Raw genomic sequence first — 19,709 nt, 5'->3', positions numbered from 1 at the left:
GTGGAAGACCTTGATACTTCCTACATTTGTACTTTGGATATATGCCTTATTTTACGAAGTTTCCGTCTGTCTTCTGACCATGATCTTTGGCCTCATTTTCATAGTTTAGTGACTTGAAAACAAAATATTTTTGGTTTTTTTTTGTAATTTTTATTGCTCTCTTATTATGAGTAATAGAGATTTACGGAAAGTGTCGGATCCGACTGTTGACTCCGACTTCTACAGCAAAAATTACAGGGTCGTCTCAAAAATGATTGACAAAAAGATAAACATATCCTGCATTCTGGAGTAAAAATTTTCCTGGTTGACATATACAAAAAAATGGAACATCAAGGTTCCTGAGTAATCTTTAGGATAGAAATCGGTGTGTGTGTTGCTTTTTTTAAAATAACGGAATTGTTTGACAAAATTTTATCTCCTTTTTTAAGAGCACGTAGCATGGTCCGCCCGTTAGTCACAATATTGCGTTACGGATGGTTGACCTGTTTTACTGCGCAGCGGACAGTTACCTTTTGAAATGTTAAGCTAAAAGTCGTTATGTTTTCCAGTCGCAAAAGATGACGGGGGAAACTACAGATGCCAAGTGATCAGACTATAACTCACAAATACCTTTGAGCTTGTAAATGTTCAAACTATATAATATATACATGTAAATTAAAAACATTAAGGAAATAATTTTATGTTTTTCTTAATCTACAATCAATCGTAATCGTTTTCAGAAGAACTAACTCCGATAACTTTCATTTTTTGGGTTTTTTTTTGTAATAAATCGGTTATATGCGATCTGGTTTTCGCAGAAGATGTGCATCAACTGTCGCTTTTTTGTCTTTCGCTTGTGTTTCCTTTGTGTTTCTGAAGATCCCGCTTCATTTTAAATACATGGTTCTTTTTCAACTGTGGCGACCGCATTTGGCGCTTCTATTTCTGCTTTAACTCGGGCTTCTTCTCACTCTTCCGCTGAATCCAACAGGTCATGCATCCACGGTTTCCCGGATGATGTCAGACAGCAGTTTTTGTAGTGAAAGCTTTTGCTACATTGAAAACGGATTTTAAGGCAACCAAATTTAAGCCAATGCACTTGCTAAATTTTCCAGAAAAATGTGTGTTTTGGGGAGATAAAATTTATATACCGATATTCTTATCGCAATCCCGTCATTACGCCATTTCTTAAATTACTAGAAAACCAGATGACCAGAAACGCAAGAGTAGAAAATTTAACAGAGTTATTGCAGAATATAGAATGCCATTGGTGACCTTAAAAATTATAAAGTGATGGGTACTTCGTGGAGGCACCCAAGACAAAAACTGATTGTGGAGACTTCTGCCTGATTTGTTAACAGAAGACAAAACGTATTTGAATAATTAAATCTTTGTGTCAAATCTTGTTAAATTGTTCTCGAAAAAATAATTATTTAGTACTTTTTTTTCTATTTTGAGATGACCCCTTCATTTTACCTGTTAGGGTCGGTGTCAACAGTCGGATCCGAGACTCCGTAAATCTTTAATACGATAGCTATATTTGGTATGTGCGAACCTTGCAAGGTCTTCATGCCGGACAGCTAATTTTCACTTGACCTTAAACCCATTTCAAGGATCAGTAAACAAGGTTAAGTTTTGGTGGTCAAGTCCATATCTCAGAAACTATAAGCAATAGGTCTAGTATATTTGGTTTATGGAAGGATTGTAAGTTCTACATGTCATACTTGTAGGTGTCATCCAACCTTGACCTCATTTTCATGTTTCAGTGGTTACATTTCAGTTCTTCTGCTTCTGCCTGATAATGGCCACAATCAACGAGCTGATTATTATGCCATGACCCTGTGTTTGTGCTTTGGTTTGTTTTTCCTATACTGTATGCAATTATTATAAGTCTATTATATTTGGTGTTTGGAATAAAGGTAAGGTGTACATATCCAACTGGCAGGTGTCATCTGACTTTGACCTCATTTATCGGGTCTAATGGTCAAAGTTAAGTTTTTGAGTTGGTATTTGTTTTCCTATTATTATATGCAATGCGTCTACTATATTTGGTGTATGGTAATATTTCATGATGTTCTTGAGAGTTTAATTTGACCTTGACCTCCTTTTCACGGTTCAGTGACTGTGTTCAAGTTTTGTGTTTTGGTCTGTATTTGTCTCGCGAGACATATGTATGCTGTTTTCGGCGGCATTACAGTACATTACTTTGTGATTAGGTCTAGTTAGTGGTAAACCACGAGTGGTAGGTCAATATTATTCAGTTTACGGCTGTATTAGACTAGGCACATCTCATTTCGATGGCGATAATTTGACCCTGTCCCTCAGTCATGGTCTAATGACTTATGACTTCGGAACTTTTGCTTAGTTTGTGATGAGATTTTTTAAAGATGAACTGCTTTAATTTGTTATAGGTCAATGATATTTGGTATACAAACTAATAGGCATTAATAAGTATCGTTTCCATGAAGATTATATAGCTCATGTAAGTCGATGATATTTGCAGTTGTATTAACATTGGCACATCTCATTTACATGGAGAATGTTTAGCCATGTACCTCAGTCATGGTCTATTGCCAGAGGGAAACGCATTAAATATAAGAGGTGAACGACACAACATAAAAATTTAACACTCACAGAAACGGACTAAGCATTCAATTTAGACAAAATCCGATGAGAATAACAAATATAACATCAAAACCAAATACACGAAATTTGGGATAGAAAAGTACCGTGACACGTCGTATAGTAATGTGAATTCACACTCAAACACAAGCGAAAACAAACGAAACAAGGGAAACACAACGTTAAAATGTAACACACAGAAACGAACTGTAACAATGGCTATATTCCTGACTTAGTACAGAACATCGTGATAAAGATAAAGAACGCATTAAATAAGGGATGTAAGTTTAAATATTAAAGAATATTTACTTATTAAATATAAAACACCAATAAAAAAAAAGTGGTGTACATGGCCAGAGTGCATGTTTTATCCTATCCCAATGGCCTATATATAATTTGTATGTATACATATTATCTCAAATGGACTGAAATCCTGTTAAGTGAGACTTGTAAATGACAATAAAAATAAAAATTTAGATAAACTCAAATAAGAAAAAAGTAGAAATGAAGAATAACATTGAGAAGGGAAATGGGGAATGCGTCAAAGAGACAACAACCCAACCATAGAGCAAACAAAGGCCACCAATGGGTCTTCAATGCAGCGAGAAACTCCCGCACCCGGAGGCGCCCGTCAGCTGGCCCCTGAATGACTTGCGAAGACAATGTAATGGAATTTGACGCGACTGCATACAAGTGAGAGGTTCAGCTAACTATAAAACCAGGTTCAATCCACCATTTTCTACATAAGAAAATGCCTGTACCAAGTCATGAATATGACAGTTGTTATCCATTCGTTTGATGTGTTTGAATTTTTGATTTTGACATTTGATTTGGGACTTTCCTTTTTGAATTTTCCTCGGAGTTCAGTATTTTTGTGTTTTTACTTTTTGCTCTATTCAAGAACTCCGAAAGCAATCTCCTGACGAAACACGTACTCATCCTTTATAGTATTATATATATATATAAATAGCATACTACAAACAATTATGTTGAGATAACTTAAACTGATCACCTTTTTTAAACACGATATTCAATTAATTTTCACATGAGATATTAAATGATATCTATCAGATCAAAGTACATGTACTAAAGTGTTATCTTTTTGGAGGTATATATTTAAGTTAAATGGAGTGGATTCAAATTTTTACTGTTTTATTTATTTCCGGTAAGTTTACAAAAGCCTTTATTTAAAAGACAAATCAGGTACATCGTTTTTCGTTTTCCTTAAAAAAAAATGTATTCACTCTAGTTAAAAAAAAAAGATGTGGTATGATTGCCATAGACAGCTCTTTACAAGACACAAAATGACATAGAAATTTTCAGCTATATGACACCGTACGTATGTATATATATTTGTAGGTATATGAAATATAAATTTAAATGTTGCTGGTCGATCGCCGCTTTGAAAGATGCACTATCAAATATTGAAAATCAAAGTTATTATACTGAATATCCTATCAGTATAGTGTCTTATACTAGTCTCTTACAGATTAATTTTATTTTAAAAGTATTTTTCTATGACGTCATGTACATAAGTTACAACGGTACAGGTATTAGAAAAAACAACAAAAAATTTACTTTGACTGTCATATATAAAAATCTGCACCAAAACTAAGAACTTTAGCATTGAATTTAATTACATGATGTAAATTCAACTCACTGTCCTTTAAACTGTAACGGTAAAATTATCAAAAGTCACAAATACGTATGTAAGGAATCCAATTATAAAAGTTCGAGCGGAGCATCCAGGCCACATATAGTCCAAGGTTTCAGGTAGGTAAATATTGTAATACTAGTATATAGTCGTCAAGTAGATCTTCTAAATCTGTAAAGTAATCCAAGTAAGGGTTCCCCAACTTTAATAAATCAATTCCATAATGTGGTAAAGTCAGTTACAGTAAACCTATCAGCAAAAAAAACCAATATAAAATCCAATGTTCCCTCATTGTGACCAGCACTGAAACAATTTCAGTTTTATCTCCCATATTCTGTCAGACACTGGAATAAATTAAGAAGCATGCACATTCTTCTTAAAAAACCTGACTCACCAAGAGTCTATATACACAAGCACTGCACCACTTGAGCAGGTGCCCCAATATGTTAGTTAATAGGTCACCGAAAGCATATAGCCCATGGTATTACTACAACCATTTAAAAACACATGGCTATACTGGAACACATACAAACTGACAAATATTTTCAAAAATTAGAAAGTCATATAAAACAATTGGGACTGTATACTAAATTATTCCTTGTATTCCAGTAGTCCCCAAACAATATCATTAACCGGACTTAACCATGCAGACAGCATACCTAAGGCGAATCAATTAAGGTTTACAATAAAATGTATACGCAACATACAATGTATAATACATGTACCTATTCTCGTATTCCAACTGTCCCCAAACAATATCGATGCAGACAGCATACCTAAGGTGAAACAATTAAGGTTTACAATAAAAATGTATACTCAACATATAATACTTATTCTCGCGCTATTCTCAAGCACCTAAGGTATTTCCAAAATTGCCTCTCTGTATACACCACGGGGGGGGGGGGGGGGGGGGGGGGGGGGTTGTAACTTCGATATTTTTTTGGTAGGGGTGTGCCATTTTTGCCTAAAAAACGTACCAATTTTAATATAACATTCACTGAAATTCAGTACCTATAGTTATATAAATATTTAAGAAAAAATGACCTATACTTATATACAATATTTCAAATATGACCCATGCTTATTAAGCACTAACTCATCATCACTCATAATTCATAAATATACCAGCTACCCTTAAGATTTTATATATGAATTGACATCGTTTGGTGCATGTATATTTTATCATTATATATACGCATGGATTGTTATATTGGTGTGTACATCATACCCCAAATCAATATACAGTTATTAACCCCCCCCCCCCCCTCCCCCCCCCCCCCCCCCCCGTGGTATACACCACCGAAAGAGGCTTCCAGCAACAGCTAAGATAATGAGTGTACGCCCGTTCTTCTATTATATTTTTATTCTAGTCACAAGACTACCCTATTCCAGGTGTATCATAAAAAATTGTCATACATTTATCCTAAATACTGGCTTACTCCACTAACTCCACAATTTCTACCTCTGAAGGCATTTATAATTAGCTAAAAACTGAAAATGAAGTATCTCTCCACAAACAGAATTATTTGCAATTAAACTGAATATAAATAAACCGAACAAATTTCCAGTATAAAATGTATTAAATGTATATCCATGACCACAATTCCGCGAACAACAACGACTGAAAACATGAGAAACCGTACCCCTTTCTTTTGAGAAACAAGCACAGTATATATATATGGTTTTTAAATCCACAATATTTAAAGACAGGAATAACAGACAAAACTAACAAAACGAACAGAATACAAGTACAAAACTTACTTCAACAATCCAAAATGGTAACAGTTAAAATCAGCAAAACAGTGTTTTAATATTATGACATTTAATTGAAAGGGTTACTTCCAATTATTATTCCATGTCATGTGCTCTGACGTCTTAAATATGACGTCATTTTGTAAACATGGCGTAAATATGCGTCGCCGACTTCCTGAATTTAGCAAAAATGTATTTTGCTTTTGATGACGATCAAATACAGATCAATACACTTAAATTAGTGAATTTTCTTTGTTCATCTCAAAACACGTGTGGTGTTTGTTTTCCTTTGAAATGCACATAACGTGTGATACCGGGAATGTGAACAAAAACACGAAATCCCGAGGTCCCGAAATTCGAAAAAAGAATTCCCGGATCCCGAAAGGGTCAATCCCGAAATCCCGAGCTTAAAAACACCCGATCCAGGAGTTCCGATAAAGGTCCTACCCCCCTCTGATATTCATCCATTTTATTGTATGAAACAATATTTAATTCCGTACTGATCCTTACAGGAACGGCTGCAATGTAAGAAATGACAAGAATATAGACAATAAACTGTCCGGCTGAGTTTGCCTTATTAGGGATTCAAAAATCCATTTAATTCCAACCATAATATTATGGAAGTTTTTGCAAGTGTAAACAAAATGTTTGTATAAAATATTTTCCTGAAATGTCCCTCGGACGAGCCCCCAATGTAAAGGGGGTGAAGTTTCCTTCTGGCTTCGTTTTCCCGTTGTCTACCCAAGTTCTGGGATATTGTACAAACTACGAAGTAAAAAAAATAATTATGGTTAATACTAAAAACTACAGAGTTCAGACCCCCCCCCCCATATGGTGCTGTCAAATTAAGCGCGACAATAAAATATTTATTGATAACTTCCGTTTGCAACTACATTGTACATTCTGAACATTGTCTTTTTTTCCTTTCGGTGATTATTGAAATATCTGCATACCATAAGACACACCACTGTGTTCTTAATACAAGATTTCCAAAGAGATCCCAGTGTCATAAGCTTTAATAGTTTATACTGGAATCTTCAATAGACCGATTGGCATGAAACCACACGTGTTGGAGAGTATTTTTTTTTCCTTTCTGTTTCCCTCCTTTTTTAACGTCCTGGTTTTCTTCTGAAATTTCCCTATTATGTCTTTTTGGAAAATGCGTAACTTTAAATGGATTATTAAAAGATTAAATGATTTACAATAGTACAGCTGCTCTTAGCAATAATGTAAACATTCTGATCATGAACTTTTAAAAGCTTTTAAAAACGTAGCAATGAATCAGACCCTGAATAAGAATTATCTTTTCTTAGGTGTTCTATACCCCCGAAGAACACTTGAAATAATTTCATTCGAGAAATATTAACAATGTTGACACTAAAAGAACAAGAAAAACGGAGGGGTTATGCCCAAACAGCATGTGCAATCAATTTGTCTTTAAGTAATCATACATTTTTCTAATCTTTCGTTCGGAAATGCAGATCATGTTGCAGGAGATTCTTATTTTTGCCCTTTCATTACATACTATGCGGAATGATTTTGCTCGCTGTTGAAGATGGTACGGTTTTGTTTAGCTTACTATACTACTACTAGTATACGGTATGTGTTTTTCTTTTTTGTTGGAAGCGTACAATGATCTGTTGTTGTTTACATCATTGTTCTTTGGTCTTTGGTTGATTCTTTGGTTCAACTGCTGTCTCACTGACAATCGTATCACATCTCCTTATTCTAAGATTCCAAAAAACAGTAACAAAATTTTATTAGATTGATTAAAATCAAAAACTTATATGTACAATTCAAACATTCATTTGGCTTATAATTGGGTTTTTTTCAATTCAAACTACCAGTATGTTTTCTTCGAGTCTAATCGCGTGAATACATTCGTGAATAATTTTCTGGATCATAGGCACTACAACTTCATCTTCTAGTTCTTTCGTTTCTGTGTTTTCGTGCTTGTTTTCCTGAGCTATAACACATGGATTATCCCCCTGTTCCGTCTGAAATCGTCAGAACAATCGGCTACTTCAATTGTTGGATTAGCTTTGAGGGATGATACTGATGTCACACCTTTTGTTGATGTTGTTGTTGCATCTTCTGATGCCAGGAAATAAAAACCCCAAGTCTTCCTTCTAAAGAACATGTAACTGAATTTGTTCGAATTCCACCATTTATGGGGAAGAAACAGCCTTCTAAAATAACAACTAAAATGAAATATTAAATAGAGGAAACTAAATTGTAGTTACAATGTTTACTCTCTTTGAACAGCTTGAATATCTTTGTTCTATTAATCTAGCTGTATTTATCTGTTAATATAACAACTAACATATTATACTATTATGTACATTCCATATGTATTTACACTTAAACGACAGTTCGAAATATTTGGAGAAATTAATTATTTTCTTTATTAACAGTTACTTACAATTTAGAATATACATTAAAAATGAATAAAACCAAAACCAAAATTATTGTAAATATACAAGAAAGAAGAGTTACCTTCACCACTCTCTTTTTTTTCAAACAAAAGATTTTTTCTCAGTCTGTGATTTTCAGGTAGTACGGGGTGCCGAATGGGACTCTTGTGGTTTTGTACAAAATTCAATTCTGTCATAACAAACTAATTTTTGTCTTACAAAACTATGTGCTACAGATTTGTTTTATGAGAACTTCAATTTTGTGATGACAAAATTCATTTGTGTAAACAAAATTCATGTTTGTCATGACAAAATTCATTTTTGTAGACAAAATTCATTTTTGTAGACAAAATTCATATTTGTCATGACAAAAGTCAATTTTGTCTAAAAGGTATGCAAATATAAACATATTTGCATACAAAATTGACTTTTGTTACCTGATATGGAAATTAAATCACAAAAGTCAATTGTGTGAGATAAGATTCAATTTTGTGAGACAAAATTAACTTTAGTGAGACAAAATTGACTTTTGTGAGACAAAATTGACTTTTGTGAGACAAAAGTCAATTTTGTTAATTTTGTTGAGACAAAAGTCAATTTTGTCAATTTTGTTGAGACAAAAATCAATTTTGTTCACTTTGTTGAGACAAAAATCAATTTTGTCAATTTTGTTGAGAAAAAAGTCAATTTTGTCAATTTTGTTGAGACAAAAGTCAATTTTGTTAATTTTGTTGAGACAAAAGTCAATTTTGTCAATTTTGTTGAGACAAAAGTCAATTTTGTTGAGACAAAAGTCAATTTTGTGGAGACAAAAGTCAATATTGTTGAGACAAAAGTTAATTTTGTGACGACAAAATTCATTTTTGTGATGACAAAATTCAATTTTGTAACAACAAAATTGACTTTTATGAGACAAAGTTGACTTTCGTGAGACAAAATTGACTTTCGTGAGACAAAAATCAATTTAGTTGAGACAAAATTCAATTTTGTCAATTTTGTTGAGACAAAATTCAATTTTGTCAATTTTGTTGAGACAAAATTCAATTTTGTCAATTTTGTTGAGACAAAATTCAATTTTGTCAATTTTGTTGAGACAAAAGTCAATTTTGTTGAGACAAAATTCAATTTTGTCAATTTTGTTGAGACAAAATTCAATTTTGTCAATTTTGTCAATTTTGTTGAGACAAAAGTCAATTTTGTCTAACATTGGTCAATTTTGTCTCACAAAAGTCAATTTTGTGTAACAAAAGTCGATTTTGTATGCAAATTAGTTCACAGAATCCAAACTAAACTAATTTGAATACAAAATTGAGTTTTGTCGCCAAATTTTCAAATTAGGTAACAAAAGTGAAGTACGTGTAACAAAAATGAATTTTGTCATGACAAAAGTGACTTTTGTCCACTGATAGATAATTTTGTATGACAAAATTTTAAATTTGTAGTATGATACAAATTTTGTTAAACTGAACTCATTTTTGTTGAACAAAAGTCACTTTTGTCCGTACAAAATTGAATTTCGATTACAAAACCACAAGAGTGCCATTCGGCGCCCCGTAGGTAGGGATTTTACAGTAGAGAATATAAAGAAATACGAATTTCTTGAATTTTGTAACGATGGTATGAACAGAATATAACTGTGTGTATGTGTTTGTGTGGCTAGGGTGAAGGTTTAAGAATAAAAAAAAAATGATGTTTTTTGTCAAGCCGAAAAGGATAGTTTTATTATATAGTATTATCAGTGTTTATGTGGGTGCCTATTTTTTTTAATGAAGGATCGTCACAATATTTACTATTAATTAAGTTATACGTATATATATCAATCAGAACAGATTAGATATGAAAATACCAAACAGGGTGTACTGCTTAATTAAAGAGATACGCTGATCTACGCTGGGCAAGTTCATATTGTATTTTTTTCTCTCTCCATAATTCCGATTGTACTGCGTTATCTAATTCACTAGTCAGATTACTCATAATTCTTCGAACTTTTCATCATGTTTATTATAGTTATCATGAACAAATAACCAGTACATTTGTACATAAAATTATGCAGCTAAAATGCTGAAAACCGTCCCCCCCTGAACCCCCTACCAGGGCTCTACCCTGGACCTAATGGGGGCCTTGAGCGGCCCCCAGACCCCCTGCCGATTGGTGCCTACAGTTGGCTGAATATCTTGCTACGCCCCTGGGCATATTGACGAGAGAACAACAGTTTTGCACTTGGGGGATATGGGATATTGCTAATCCCCTCCATTTTCTCCCAAAAAAACCCACCTTAAACGCGCACATAACATTGAAACTTTGAAAACAATTAGAATATCTACTTACCACAATACCTGATCCGACAGCTGCTTCATTGTCAATATCTTGAACAGGTACATGTATATATTTAAAGGTTATGCATAGTTTTGTCTGTTAAAAGGGCATTTTTCAGTAAAAGTGTGAATTTCAGACCTAAAAAAATGAAAAAAGAAAAATCAACTTGTCGAAATTTTTATTTTTAGAGTTATTTTGAATACCTCTCTTGTAGACCTGTTTGTAAATAAAAAGTGTAATCTTAAATACTCTTTGAAATGATATCATTTTCATAATGTATGAACAGTTTCGTCGGGGACATTTGTCCACTACGAAACTGCTTTTAAACGCACATCTTATTGTATTTTGATGTTTCCTATAGACATTCCAGTTTGTTTTACTTTATAAACTAGAAAGATCTCATTTTTTTCTGAATGTGAGAACCATTTTTTATCGATGAATATTAGACAGTACTTCACATATGAACGTACAACTTATGTTACGTAGTGGACATTTTGATGAGTGTCGAAGTGGACAAAACCGTATGATCGTTTTGGACAAAAAGTTTCGTAGTTGACACCAACCCTATTTCTATGTTGATATCATACTGAAAATTACATGAAACTAACCCTTGTTATTTGTTTTTTTGCACGAATAGAATTATTAAAATAAAAATCTCCAATACTTGTTTCGAAGGTGACCGTTTTGTAGTGGACAAATTTACTTGGGTTTTTTCCCCACAAACTCTATATTGCAATAGTAACAAAAATGATTATATTCATCAAATCACGTACTAAGCTGTACACTGTTTTTGTTTTATAATTCTAAAACCAGATACTGGAGGAGATTTGAAGAGTTTCGAAGTGGACATTAACAAAAATACGGTATCACTCTGATCCATTTGATGTGCTCTTTTTTGTCAACAATTAAACTGCCGTTATTAAAACATCATTTCTTTTGTAAGACCCTTATGTTTATATCTCTTGCAAACATTGAGCATGAATGATGAATAGGGTGTCTAGGGAAATGCCATTTTGGTTATTTTGAATCATTCAGGAATCAATAGCTTATTAGTCCCTCTCAAAATAGTATGTTTCTTTGCTTAATTTTTTAAAAATCTAATTCCATGTACTGACTGCACAAAAAATTACTTGTAAAGATCAAACACATTTTTTTTCTAAAAGTGGCTGGGACAAGAAATGAAGGTTTCGTAGAAAAATGCCAATAAATCGAGAAATATATAAGTAAATTTGTTTTAGATATTAACCTGTAAGTTTCTTCATTTATTTTTATTTTCAGTTAATATCATCAATTAACTGAACATTTGCATTTTAATACACACAATACCATTGAAATGCTGAAAGACAAATTTAATATTTTTCAGTTACTATTATCCGATAAATAAATTACGATTATCAAACAAGAAAAATTCCATAGAGTTACGATTATCATCCCGAATTTTTCAACGGCAATTTTCAAAGCGCTTAGACAATTCCAGTGCGCCGTTACGATTCAAATATGATGTAATGGTTTAGAAAAACCTTGCAGCTGAGTAACTAGTGACAAAAACATGATACATTTGAGAAAAATGACTGTAAAGATTTCACCTATATCTGCCGTCGCCATATTGGGATAATCGTAATTGCAGTTACTACTATCTCTTTAATACCAGTACTTTTGGAAATAACAAAAGCATACATAAATGATTGTGTCGATAAGATAAAGAACGCATTAAATAAGTGAAGTTAAGTTTAAATATTAAAGAATATTCACTTATTAGATATAAAGCATCAATTAAAAAAATGGTGTCCATTGCCAGGCTAATTTAGAATTTCTGTGTACAATTTCAGAGGAATTTTTTGCTGATGGTTCTTATAAATTTGTCCAAAATATTTCAAACAACTTTATCCCACACCCGGAGTTGTTATATATAATAAATAAAAATAGATAAAATTGGCGCAATTAGATGATTATTTTATTGGCGCAAATGATACCTATAGTTTTGAAAATAAGGTGGCGCAAAAGAAGTATCGGCGCAATTATGTTGTGGCGCAAATGAGTTACTTTTTGACGCAAAAAGATATCGCCCGTTTTATCCTACCCCAATGGCACATACATAATTTGTATGTATAGTATCTCAAATGGACTGAAATACTGTAAAGTGAAGTTAGAAGTGAAACAGTATAAACTGGAATAAGAAAAAGAAGAAAGCATGCTCTTTTTATGTACCCCGAAAGCATGCTCTATTTAAACACTCCGAAAGCATGCGTATGTGTATGTATGTGTCGCCTGTCCCAAGTAAGGAGTCTGTAATTCAGTGGTCGTCGTTTGTTGTACATGTGTAACATATTTGTTTTTCGTTCATTTTTATATATGTATAAGGCCGTTAGTTTTCTCGATTGAATTGTTTTACATTGCCATTTCGGGGCCTTTTGTATCAGACTACTCAGTAAGGACTTTGTTCATTGTTGAAGGCCGTACGGTTACCTATAATTGTTAGTGGTATCTTGTGGAGAGTTTTGTCATTGGAAATCATCCATACCATATCTTTTTTATACTTGATAATACTGTCCTTGTACTCCTAGCTACAGTTGTTGTAAGATTTTGTTTATAAGATAACACATGAAATAAGTTCATTCGAAAAATATTAATTTAACACTCTTGACATTAAAAGAACAAGAAAAAGGGAAAATGCATGTCCAAACAGCATTGTGCGCTCACTACTAGTATGTATTTTTATAATCATACATTTGTCTAATCATTCGTTCGGAAATGCAGATCATGTTGCAGGAGATTCTCATTTTTGCCCTTTTATGGCATATAAGCGAAATGATTTTGCTCGCTGTTGAAGATGGTACGGTCTTGTTTTGCTTATTTTACTAGTATACGGTTACGGTATGCGCTCTCAAGTCAATAATTGTTAATTATCTGCTGTTGTTTACATCATTGTCCTTTGGTCTTTGGATGATTCTTTGGTTCAACTGCTGTCTCATTAACAATCGTATCACATCTCTAAACCATAAACAGTAACACAATCGTTCTTTTTTCCAAATTTTATTTATAGATTAAAAATTAAAAAGTTATATGTACAATTCAAACATTCGTTTGGCTTATAATTGATTTTTTTTCAAATTCAAACTACCAATATTTTTTCTTCAAGTGTAATCTCGTGCATGCATTCATCAACAATTTTCTGGATCATTGGCACGATAACTGCATCTTCTTGTTCTTTCTTTTCTGTGTTTTCGTGCTTGTTGTCATGAGGTACAACACATGAATTATCTCCCTGTCCTCTATAATCGTCCAAACAATCGGTTACTTCAATTGTTGGAAAAGCTGATGGCACACCTTTTGTTGATGTTGTTGTTGCATCTTCTGATGTAAGGAAATAAAACCCCCATGTCTTCCTTCTGTAGAATGCATTCTGTCTAACCCAACCAAACCCAACGGTTCTGTCCATTAAAGCTAATTTTAATTTTACTTGGTAACCTGTTGTTATAAAATAAAACATAAGATACATACCACAAACTAAAATGTATTCATTTACTGACAAGCATAAAGTAATAAGAGTTGTTTAATTGGCAATCATGCCACATCTCCTCATCTACCACATCTTCTTCAAAATATATATATAACACAGTCATCTTCTTATTTATTTACTAAATCTTCTTAATCTTACATGATTTATATATGGCAATTTATCTAAAAGAAGGAAAACCTACGTTTCCAAACTCTTGGTTCTGCATTTTGACTAAAAAAATATTTTGGTTTTTAATCGCGTATTCTTCTTTATGAAGAGTCAAGATACTAGTATAATAGGAAATTTGTGTTATTGTTTATTTTGAAAATTGATTTGACAATTCGTTTTTGTTAGGGATATAATTCAAAATCAGACGGTTGGAGCATTCCATCCTAAAAGTAAATACTTAACAAACCTGTTTTGATGTTGATAATTCCTCTGTTTTTTTCATCACTTGTAAATGGATTTGTTCGAATTCCGCCATTTATGGGGAAGAAACAGCCTTCTACAATAGTTATTAAAATGAAATATTAAAAGTAAATGAATCTAAATTGTAGTAAAAATGAAATCTAGCTGTTGAAAAAAAACCAAACATATACTACTATGAAATGTTCATATGCAGTTATTCAGAAACGACAGTTCGAAAGAGTTACTTACAATTTAACATATAAATAAAATATGAATAAAAGCAAAACCAAAAATATTGTAAATATACAAGAAAGGATATTTACCTTTACGACTCTCCTTTAATTTTCTAAAATAGTTCCCCTCCTTCATTCCTAGTACTTCATAATTACACTCCTTATAGTATATCTCGGCCAACTTTTCGTCGGGTCCAGTGGCTTGGATAAAATCCTACAAAACAAATCTTGCATATTATCTTTCATTAAAATCTGAAAACTGCATGATGATATTTTTTTTGGAGAAAATTACATAAGTTTAGAAGTTATTTTAGTTTACAGTTACAGTTTTGTAAAAATTTGATGTGTATCTATACAACACGATCTAAATAGTCATTGTTTACAATTGGCCCCGTTAATAAATCTCAAATTTAAAGTCTGTGCTTCATGTAAGAAATTTCATTTGAATTCTCATACACCTAATCTCCTATAAATATCATAACAGTGGCGGATCGAGAAGTTTATGTAAAAAGGGCGTGGGAGGAGGGGTTCATTCATGCTTCAGTGATTCCCTATATAATCTGACAACCAATTGTTCCCACAAAAGAGAGGGTCGGGCCCCCGGCCCCCCTTGCATCCGCCTAAAAAATACAGACGTTTTTTAATTTACTTTGTATCTGTGTGAATGATAATGTGAAGATAAGTACTTCGGGTCGTACTTGAAGTATACAAACCTCAGGTACTGGTGTGTTGTAGGTGGCTGATGTTATCTCATATAACTTCTCAACGATGCCATCAATGTTAACTGCTGTTAGTTGTTGATCAACCAAGTTAAATCTGAAAAAAATCATTGCATCAGATCAAATTCATCTACATTTCCACGCATGAAACTGAAGGTCTTACTGCTTCTATTACATACTCTTTAAATTTATGCCAATCAAAACTGTAGAGTGACCTGATACTTTTAACTGTTCATAGAAATCATCGAGTCGAGACATTTGTCCATTTGGGCAATACATCCAAAAACTATTAAAACAACATATTTTAGCATACTAACCCTTTCAACGCTATACACGACATATGCCGCGATGACGTACGCCGTTCGCCACTGCTATTCGCGGCATAATTCGCGGCATATGCCGCGATGAAAGAAAATAAAAACAAATATTTTGACAAATGCAAATGGCGGAAATCGGAAACGAAGCTGTAAATATGGAAAAATTTCAGCATTTCCTTGGCGAAACTAACAACGAGGATTAGTTAAAAGGTTTCTTGTTATCTCAATGTGTTTATTACATTAAATTCGTGTGGGAAATATGATTTGATCGATCAATACGAGACGTAGAAAAAGGGGGGAAAACGGAGGTTGACTGAAATTTTTTAGCACGGAGCTATTTATTTGTGCCACGATTAAATAAAACGTTATGTATGGTACAATACGCTACTGAATCGGGCAATTGGTGTCTTCTTTACAATATGGCAGATAAAACAACAAAATAAATGAAGACTAAAAGTAGTTTTTATTCAAAATTCAACACAAATGTAATAAATTACACCTTTTACCTGTTAATTACCTGAAAACGGAGGTAACCTGATAACAATTTCAGTAAAATGCCTATCATTACAGTTCATGCTCTCCTGAGAATTTTTCATGCAATAACTTTCTCTGTATCTCATATAATAAAAAAGATACAGCAGTCTGAAAAGGAAAATACTGTTCTAATGAATGAACTAAAAAAAATGCAGCAGCAGCAGCCATTTTTCTATTTTTTTGTGTAGCGTTGAAAGGGCTAATTATAGATCAATATAAGATGTGTTCTACCACTGTCACATACTATCCTAGAGGAAATTATTTCAAAAACAATGAAAGTTCATACCCGTCTTGTTCCTTTGCCATGTATACAGCCTGTATCATATCACTGTAGGCATGTATTAAGCTTTCTTTCATGACAGATGACAATTTTTCTCGGATGGCAGCCACTTTCTATAAGAAAATAATAAGTTTGAAAATATGTTTTTTGCAAACTTTTAATGATAAATATAACTTAAAAAAAATGATAGTAATTTACGAACTCAAAAGGAATTACGACAAACAGTTGGTAAGGCTCCTTACTCTGGCCAAAATGTGTGTTGTCTGCTGCAGCTCCATTCATTATTGACATTTGTATTCAATGGCCTCTATCTCCCTCCCGCCCCTCTTCAATAATACTGGTACCGACATTGGAATAACAGGGACGAATTTATCTTAAAGTTCCTTCACTAAGTCAAAACGAGTCAATGTTTTCAAAAGTTTTACTAACGATTTTGCTTTTGCCTTTGAACTTGGATTAGTTTCTAGTGACTAAAGTTTTATTTTCTCATCTTTTACAAGTAGTTGGTAAATATTTCTACAAATGCAGAACCAACAAATTTTAAATGGGAACACCAAATTCGTTGTCTTGTGTTCATTTTGTCAACCTGTCTATTAAAATTAACAGGATTTCCATCAACGTCATTAAAAAATAGAGAAAAGTAAAATAATCTGTGAACAGAAAATTGATGGACATAGTTTCCAGCAAAATTAACACATTTTACCTGCAAAATAACTGTCCTGAGTTTCTTCTCATCCTCCATTTTTTCTTGGAAGCAAACCAGTATTGCTCTGTAACGTTTTGCTACCTCACTCTGCTTTAATACTAGCTTGTCATATTTGCTTTGACTCTTACTGGTAACATATTGTCCTTCATCTGTGTTTTCCTCCAAGAAAGTGTCCATTCTATCGTTCCTGTGTTTCAGGCGTTTTTCCCAGAACCAACAATCCTTGAAAGAATAAAAAGTAAATACTGTACATAAGTTTAAGAAATAAAGGGTTTTATCCAAATATTAACTACATGCATATTTAAGATCATTGAAATCCCAAATTCATTCCAAGCTCGTTTTGATGAGGACTTTTTTCCACAATATTTCTCTTTATCATACATTTAAAAAATTCCGATGAAGATTCCTCAATACCGTGTTTAAGTCTAATTTTGAAAAGGAGTAAGTTAAATGATGGCAACTTAATTAAACACTTTTAATGTAATTCACTTAATGTTTTATATAAATGATCGAATGTATATAATTGTCGTACTATGTGCAGTCTTGTGTTTTCCTTTCCTTTTCTTTATTTTATTTTAACATGTAAAGTTCTTATAACTTACTTTCTGTAAATCCCTGAGTCCTTCCAGGCATATGATATGGCTTCTTATTTTACGACTCACTTCTTTCTCCATTTTTATAACATCTTGACAAATACTATAATCAAATCTGAAAGAAAATGAAATGCGGGTTGAAATAGTTTAGTGATTTTAATTATATTTTGCGATCTGTTTCTCACGACTTTGTATTTCTCTTGAATGTGTTGTTGAAACAAAGTTCTTACAATATTTAAGCTAGCTTATATGTAACATTAAGTAATATACAATCACATACGTTAACGATATACCATTTGTGATTGTATATTCATCTTATACATGTACTCACGTAACGTCAAAGTCTGTTTTTTTTTCTTTCATGACAGCATTGTCTGGTGTCTGACATTGAAGAAGATAGGCGGTGTTACAAAGTGGCACCAACAAGTCCTTCATTTCAACCATACCTGTCAAAAAATAATATATAAAATACATAAAAAAGTTATCAATAATCCACAGTCCATACAAAAGATATTAAATAATTTTATATAGACTGCAGAGCTGTCTACATATTCAAGTATAGCAATGTTCTGTTTCTGTTTTCTTTATCTTTATTTTTATACAATTAACTGAACAAGTGTGGACACACATCGGTGTGGAAAGTTTTTTTTACACAATCAAAGATTAGAAATCATCTCCAATTCAAATATGAGCATACAAATCAATATATATAATTCAAGAGATTCCAAACATAAGACGGTCCATTTCTTTACTACTACAGACGGTTTTAAGTCATAAAGGTTAAAGGGTGCGCGAATTTCTCGCTGCATTGAAGACCTATTGGCGACCTTCTGCAGTTGTATGTTCTATGGTCTTTTTTTTTTCTCTCTTCAACTCATTCCCCATTTCTATTCTCAATTTTATCATCACTTATACTTTTTAGGGGGGGGGGGTCACATTTCGAATTCATTATATTTGAATTATTTCAAAGATATATGCTCACAAAGCTGAAAATTATTAACTTATTAGATTCGAAACAATATATTTGTAATATTACAATGATAAACAATAATACCGAAATTGTCATCTTCCTGGGAATATGCCATTCTCTTCGCTACATATATTGGTGCTGGCATTCCATCAACTGTAAATGCTTCCATTGCATATTCTTTCAGAAGCCTACAGTACCCTTTATACTGGTCAATTCTAAACGAAAACATTTATTATAATCATTAATTCGTAATAAATAAAATAAAGTTACGGAAGACTAACTGGTGTTTATATCATATGATCATGTCAATGATAAATATATTTTTTTTATTTTCGAGTAAAACATTTATTATCTTGTCTGAAACCTCTGATAAATTTTACTTCGAAAACCATGCCAAACTACGTTCATTTTTAGCGCCTTAAGTCTTTGAAGAATAGTATATTAAAATTCAAACTTATAAAGTTAATATCCACATATTAATGGTAACTAAATACATACCTAATAAACTGCTTCAAGATTAAGTCAAGTCTTGAAATTGAAATACTCTCCATCTTTTAAAATAGTTGATTTTTTTAAAAGTTCCAATATAAGCGTTCTCTTTACTTCTAAAGCGAAAACTCTACTGAACGTCGTCAAGGCACCTCAGCTGAACAACGTCACAATGTTGCGACCGCAACGTTGACATTCCGATGTTGTTCGTCGTCTCTTGGACT

At 32.7% G+C, this 19,709-nt stretch overlaps 3 protein-coding genes across 3 annotated transcripts in view; 1 reads left to right on the top strand and 2 right to left on the bottom strand.

Annotated features, from left to right (window-relative positions):
* The first annotated feature begins 3,689 nt into the window (after positions 1-3,689).
* The window catches only part of LOC134715385 (secretory phospholipase A2 receptor-like), a 39,802-nt gene continuing 23,782 nt past the window's right edge, over positions 3,690-19,709 (top strand). Inside the window, exon 1 of the mRNA XM_063577538.1 lies at positions 3,690-3,766. Coding sequence (XP_063433608.1) covers positions 3,727-3,766 — 40 coding nt within the window. The 5' untranslated portion in view covers positions 3,690-3,726. The remainder of the gene's footprint in view (positions 3,767-19,709) is intronic.
* Positions 13,772-18,227, bottom strand: LOC134713980 (uncharacterized). The gene is made up of 7 exons (XM_063575240.1): positions 18,036-18,227; positions 17,431-17,655; positions 16,734-16,840; positions 15,591-15,693; positions 14,968-15,091; positions 14,652-14,741; positions 13,772-14,205 (listed from the first exon to the last, which is right to left on the bottom strand). The coding sequence occupies exons 1-7, from the start codon at positions 18,105-18,107 to the stop codon at positions 13,850-13,852; spliced, it is 1,077 nt and encodes a 358-aa protein (XP_063431310.1). The 5' UTR covers positions 18,108-18,227; the 3' UTR covers positions 13,772-13,849.
* Positions 18,354-19,672, bottom strand: LOC134714340 (uncharacterized). Its single transcript, XM_063575578.1, has 3 exons — positions 19,495-19,672; positions 19,081-19,211; positions 18,354-18,472 (listed from the first exon to the last, which is right to left on the bottom strand). The coding sequence occupies exons 1-3, from the start codon at positions 19,545-19,547 to the stop codon at positions 18,354-18,356; spliced, it is 303 nt and encodes a 100-aa protein (XP_063431648.1). The 5' UTR covers positions 19,548-19,672.

The sequence above is a fragment of the Mytilus trossulus genome, chromosome 4 (genome assembly GCF_036588685.1).
Source record: "Mytilus trossulus isolate FHL-02 chromosome 4, PNRI_Mtr1.1.1.hap1, whole genome shotgun sequence".
Classification (NCBI taxonomy): Eukaryota; Metazoa; Mollusca; class Bivalvia; order Mytilida; family Mytilidae; genus Mytilus; species Mytilus trossulus.
This window is presented reverse-complemented; position numbering and strand designations above follow the sequence as displayed.

Bases quoted from the DNA above. Each gene is read 5' to 3' on its own strand.
- LOC134713980 (XM_063575240.1), bottom strand. From the start codon at position 18,107: ATGGAGAAAGAAGTGAGTCGTAAAATAAGAAGCCATATCATATGCCTG. The intron at 16,841-17,430 runs GTAAAATGTGTT...ATTTTCTTATAG, and splicing joins TCAGGACAGTTATTTTGCAG to AAAGTGGCTGCCATCCGAGA. The intron at 15,694-16,733 runs GTATGAACTTTC...GATTTTTTTCAG, and splicing joins ATGGCAAAGGAACAAGACGG to ATTTAACTTGGTTGATCAAC.
- LOC134714340 (XM_063575578.1), bottom strand. From the start codon at position 19,547: ATGGAGAGTATTTCAATTTCAAGACTTGACTTAATCTTGAAGCAGTTT. The intron at 19,212-19,494 runs GTATGTATTTAG...GTTTTCGTTTAG, and splicing joins ATCTTGAAGCAGTTTATTAG to AATTGACCAGTATAAAGGGT. The intron at 18,473-19,080 runs GTATTATTGTTT...ATTTTTTGACAG, and splicing joins CCAGGAAGATGACAATTTCG to GTATGGTTGAAATGAAGGAC.